General features: G+C 42.6%; 1 protein-coding gene across 1 annotated transcript in view; it reads left to right on the top strand.

Annotated features, from left to right (window-relative positions):
- Positions 1–809: 809 nt before the first annotated feature.
- Positions 810–5,926, top strand: part of LOC135535665 (regulator of G-protein signaling 6-like) — a gene marked incomplete at both ends in the record, with an annotated part of 20,706 nt that continues 15,589 nt past the window's right edge. Inside the window, one exon of the mRNA XM_064962113.1 lies at positions 810–861. Within this exon, the coding sequence (XP_064818185.1) occupies positions 810–861 (52 nt within the window). The remainder of the gene's footprint in view (positions 862–5,926) is intronic.

The raw sequence follows: 5,926 nt of genomic DNA, 5'->3' as shown, positions 1-5,926 counted from the left end.
TGAGTATGTTCTAAATGAGTATGTTCTAAATGAGTATGTTCTAAATGAGTATGTTCTAAATGAGTATGTTCTAAATGAGTATGTTCTAAATATAGTATGTTCTAAATGAGTATGTTCTAAATGAGTATGCTCTAAATGAGTATGTTCTAAATGAGTATGTTCTAAATGAGTATGTTCTAAATGAGTATGTTCTAAATCTATTCCCTATACTGTATAGTGCACTACATTTGACCAGGGGTGTATGGGCCCTTGTCAAATGTAGTGCACCTACACTGAGAATAGTGTGCCATTTGGGATGCGAAAAAAAATGCCATTTCAACTCCTGCCTACTCCACTCGCTGTGCAGATTACCCGATGGCAATAAATTAATTTCATGCCGGCCTCTTTAAAAACAAAATCTGTCTGGAGTTTTCACAGCATGACACTCGTGTGACTGTTGGAAAGCAGTCTACTGTATATGTCTTTTTGTTGAATCAACTGTATATCTTTACAAACTGACAGATTTTTTTTTCACCGTTAAGTTATTGACTAATATTGTCCCCATGCTTACCAATAAGGACATCTCTGCACACCTCTCTTCGTCCTAACTTCTTTCTATTCCTCTCCTGCATCCTCACTCCTCTATCTAAACTTCTCTCCGTTCTCCATCCCTCTATTCCTCTCCCTAACTATTCCTCCCTTCATCCTCACTCCTCTATCTAAACTTCTCTCCGTTCTCCATCCCTCTATTCCTCTCCTAACTATTCCTCCTTCATCCTCACTCCTCTATCTAAACTTCTCTCCATTCTCCATCCCTCTTTGACTCCCAGGCTCCATATTTCTGGCCTTCTAACTGCTGGGAGCCAGAGAACACAGACTATGGTAAGTCCATAGAAATTGAATTACTAGAACGGAGATTCCCTTTCAAAGCAATGCTCTGTGACGGTTGGAAATTCTACATCTATGGTAAATCATTCACTATAGGTAGTGATGGGAAATAAATACTGTAAAAGAAAATGACTCAGTGAGAAGTTGCTAAAATATACTGAAGTATAAAAAGTAAAAGTCTAAATAATTTCAAATTCCTTGTAGTAAGAGACCCAGAAGGCACAATTGATTTTGTTTTTTGAAAACATTTATAGATAGCCAGGGGCACACTTCAACAGTTAGACATCATTCACAAACTAAGCATTTGTGTTTAGTGAGTCTGCCAGATCAGAGGCAGTAGGGATGACCAGGGATGTTCTCTTGATAAGTCACGTGAATTAGACAATTTTCCTGTTCTGCTAATCATTCAAAATGTACTTTTGAGTGCCGGGAAATTTATTAAGGAGTAAAAATTACTTTATTTTCGTTAGGACTGTAGTGGAGTAAAAGTTAAAGTTGTCAAAAAATATAAATAGTAAAGTACAAATACCCCCAAAGAACTGCTGAAGTAGTACTGTGAAGTACTACTAGTGCTGAAGTAGTACTGTGAGGGACTGTGAAGTACTACTAGTGCTGAAGTAGTACTGTGAAGTACTGTGAAGTACTACTAGTGCTGAAGTAGTACTGTGAAGTACTGTGAAGTACTACTAGGGCTGAAGTAGTACTGTGAAGTACTGTGAAGTACTACTAGGGCTGAAGTAGTACTGTGAAGTACTGTGAAGTACTACTAGGGCTGAAGTAGTACTGTGAAGTACTACTAGGGCTGAAGTAGTACTGTGAAGTACTGTGAAGTACTACTAGTGCTGAAGTAGTACTGTGAAGTACTGTGAAGTACTACTAGTGCTGAAGTAGTACTGTGAAGTACTACTAGTGCTGAAGTAGTACTGTGAAGTACTACTAGTGCTGAAGTAGTACTGTGAAGTACTGTGAAGTACTACTAGGGCTGAAGTAGTACTGTGAAGTACTACTAGTGCTGAAGTAGTACTGTGAAGTACTGTGAAGTACTACTAGGGCTGAAGTAGTACTGTGAAGTACTGTGAAGTGCTATTAGTGCTGAAGTAGTACTGTGAAGTACTGTGAAGTACTACTAGTGCTGAAGTAGTACTGTGAAGTACTGTGAAGTACTACTAGTGCTGAAGTAGTACTGTGAAGTGCTACAAGTGCTGAAGTAGTACTGTGAAGTACTGTGAAGTACTACTAGGGCTGAAGTAGTACTGTGAAGTACTACTAGTGCTGAAGTAGTACTGTGAAGTGCTACTAGTGCTGAAGTAGTACTGTGAAGTACTGTGAAGTACTACTAGTGCTGAAGTAGTACTGTGAAGTACTGTGACGTACTTTACACCATTGACTATAGGGCTAGAAATCCTAACACTTCATCCTATAGGACAGTGTCCCCATCACAGCTCTCAGAACAGTCACAACCAGGAGACTCATCAGCTCCAGGATAACATTATAGATAACGACAGCTCTCAGAACAGTCACAACCAGGAGACTCATCAGCTCCAGGGTAACATTATAGATAACGACAGCTCTCAGAACAGTCACAACCAGGAGACTCATCAGCTCCAGGATAACATTATAGATAACTGACAGCTCTCAGAACAGTCACAACCAGGAGACTCATCAGCTCCAGGATAACATTATAGATAACGACAGCTCTCAGAACAGTCACAACCAGGAGGCTCATCAGCTCCTGGAGGTCGGAACTAAATCTAAACAGGGACTAGGAGTGGGTGATGAGGAGGGAGGGATGGGAGATGAGGGGAGATGGGGGGGGTTAGGGATGGGAGATAAGGGGGTGTTGGAGGGATGGGAAATGAGGGGGTGTTGGAGGGATGGGAGATGAGGGGGTGTTGGAGGATGGGAGATGAGGGTGTTGGAGGGATGGGAGATGGGGGGGGTGTTGGAGGATGGGAGATGAGGGGGTGTTGGAGGATGGGAGATGGGGGGTGTTGGAGGATGGGAGATGAGGGGGGGTGTTGGAGGATGGGAGATGAGGAGAGGGGGGGGTGTTGGAGGGATGGGAGAGTGAAAAGAGAATGTAAGAGCGATGAAGGTAACTGGTGAGGAAGGGAAGGGATGGGTGGAGAGTGAGAGATAGGGATGGATGGATGAGGAGGGAGAGAGATAGGGATGGAGGGATGAGGAGGGAGAGAGATAGGGATGGAGGGATGGAGAGAGATAGGGATGGAGGGATGAGGAGGGGAGAGATAGGGATGGAGGGGATGGAGAGATTGGGATGGAGGGATGAGGAGGGAGAGATTGGGATGGAGGGATGGAGAGAGATTGGGATGGAGGGATGGAGAGGGTGGGATGGAGGGATGGAGAGAGATGGGATGGAGGGATGGAGAGAGATTGGGATGGAGGGATGGAGAGAGATTGGGATGGAGGGATGGAGAGAGATTGGGATGGAGGGATGGAGAGGGTGGGATGGAGGGATGAGGAGGGAGAGAGATTGGGATGGAGGAGGGATGGAGAGAGATTGGGATGGAGGGATGAGGAGGGAGAGAGATAGGGATGGAGGGATGGAGAGAGATTGGGATGGAGGGATGAGGAGGGAGAGAGATAGGGATGGAGGGATGGAGAGAGATAGGGATGGAGGGATGGAGAGAGATTGGGATGGAGGGATGGAGAGAGATTGGGATGGAGGGATGGAGAGAGATTGGGATGGAGGGATGGAGAGAGATGGGATGGAGGGATGGAGAGAGGTGGGATGGAGGGATGGAGTGAGATTGGGATGGAGGGATGGAGAGAGATTGGGATGGAGGGATGGAGAGAGATTGGGATGGAGGGATGGAGAGAGATTGGGATGGAGGGATGGAGAGAGATTGGGATGGAGGGATGGAGAGAGATGGGATGGAGGGATGGAGAGAGATTGGGATGGAGGGATGGAGAGAGATTGGGATGGAGGGATGGAGAGAGATTGGGATGGAGGGAGGGAGAGAGATTGGGATGGAGGGAGGGAGAGAGATTGGGATGGAGGGAGGGAGAGAGATTGGGATGGAGGGAGGGAGAGAGATTGGGATGGATGGATGAGGAGGGAGAGAGATTGGGATGGATGGATGAGGAGGGAGAGAGATTGGGATGGATGGATGAGGAGGGAGAGAGATAGGGATGGAGAGAGATAGGGATGGATGGATGAGGAGGGAGAGAGATAGGGATGGATGGATGAGGAGGGAGAGATTTGGATGGATGGATGAGGAGGGAGAGAGATAGGGATGGAGAGAGATAGGGATGGATGGATGAGGAGGGAGAGAGATTTGGATGGATGGATTGAAGGGATTTACAGAACCACTGATAAGGCTCAGTCTTAGGTCTCTCTCTCTCTCAATTCAATTCAATTCAAGGGCTTTATTGGCATGGGAAACGTGTTAACATTGCCAAAGCAATTGAGGATTGCTCTCTCTCTCTCGCTCTCTCTCTCTCTCGCTCTCTCTCTCTTTCTTGCTCTCTCTCTCTCTCTCTCTCTCTCTTTCTTGCTCTCTCTCTCTCTCTTTTTCTCTCTCTCTCACTCTCTCTCTTTCTTGCTCTCTCTCTCTCTTTCTTGCTCTCTCTCTCTCTTTCTTGCTCTCTCTCTCTCTTTCTTGCTCTCTCTCTCTTTCTTGCTCTCTCTCTCTCTCTCAATTCAATTCAAGGACTTTATTGGCATGGGAAACATGTGTTAACATTGCCAAAGCAAGTGAGGTAGATAATATATAAAGTGAATATATAAAGTGAAATAAACAATAAAAATTAACAGTAAACATTACACATACAGAAGTTTCAAAACAATAAAGACATTACAAATATATAGTGTTTTAACAATGTACAAATGGTAAAGGACACAAGATAAAATAAATGAGCATAAATATGGGTTGTATTTACAATGGTGTGTGTTCTTCACTGGTTCCCCTTTTCTCGTGGCAACAGGTCACAAATCTTGCTGCTATGATGGCACACTGTGGAATTTCACCCAGTAGATATGGGAGTTTATCAAAATTGGTGAGGGGATTTGTTTTCGAATTCTTTGTGGATCTGTGTAATCTGAGGGAAATATGTCTCTCTAATATGGTCATACATATGGTCATACATCTCTCTCTCTATCTCTCTCTTTCTCTTTCTCTCTCTCTCTCTTTCAAATTCAAATTCAAGCTGCTTTATTGGCATGAAAAACATTGTGTCAATATTGCCAAAGCAACAATGTATACAATATACATTGTAACAAAATTATAAATGATAGCAAATATAAAATATAAAAGTGTAGTAAATAATAATGCAAAATTAAATACAAAAATAATAACAATAAAATGGTAACAGTCAATAGTAGAAATGTAATAAATATAAAATCAAGTTATGGAAATGAAACTATAACTTATAACTAAATAACGGTTATCTTCTCCTTTTATATCAGTACTACAACTACAATCATCATTACTACGACTACTACTACCATCACTAAACTGTTATCACTACCATTACCACCCACATTTGGAATGATAAACATTAATAATTATAGTAATAACAATAATAGCAATAATAAGTAAGTTACTGCTTACTATGCAGATGCTATTATTCAGTGTCCCTCAGGCTATGGCAGGAAAATACATATTTGGCTGCAAGAGGAACCATTGCTCCTTCACCCATGAGTATTCTTAGTTTTTCCTCTGGGTTCAATTTGTAAAAATTTGGAATATGTTTAGTAATTTCTTTGAATAATGAATCTCTTTGTGAGGAATATTTATCACAGTAAAGGAGAAACTGCATCTCTGTCTCTCCCTCCCCTGTTATGCAGTGACCACATACACGCTCCTCTTTGGGTAGCCATGTCTTTTTATGTCTGCCGGTTTCTATTGCCAATCGGTGGTCACTCAGCCTGTACTTGATAAGGATCTGTCTCTGCTTCGTATCTCTGACAGAGTAGAGATAATCAGCCAATTCATATTCTCTGTTTAGGGTCAGATAGCAATTTAGTCGGCTTTGGGATTTTGTTTCATTTTTCCAATGTTGTAAATATGATTCCTTTGATTGGTTCATGATTTTG

Source organism: Oncorhynchus masou, unplaced genomic scaffold (genome assembly GCF_036934945.1).
Source record: "Oncorhynchus masou masou isolate Uvic2021 unplaced genomic scaffold, UVic_Omas_1.1 unplaced_scaffold_4950, whole genome shotgun sequence".
Lineage (NCBI taxonomy): Eukaryota > Metazoa > Chordata > Actinopteri > Salmoniformes > Salmonidae > Oncorhynchus > Oncorhynchus masou.
The sequence above is the reverse complement of the archived record's forward strand: the minus strand, read 5'-3'. Positions and strand labels throughout refer to the sequence as shown.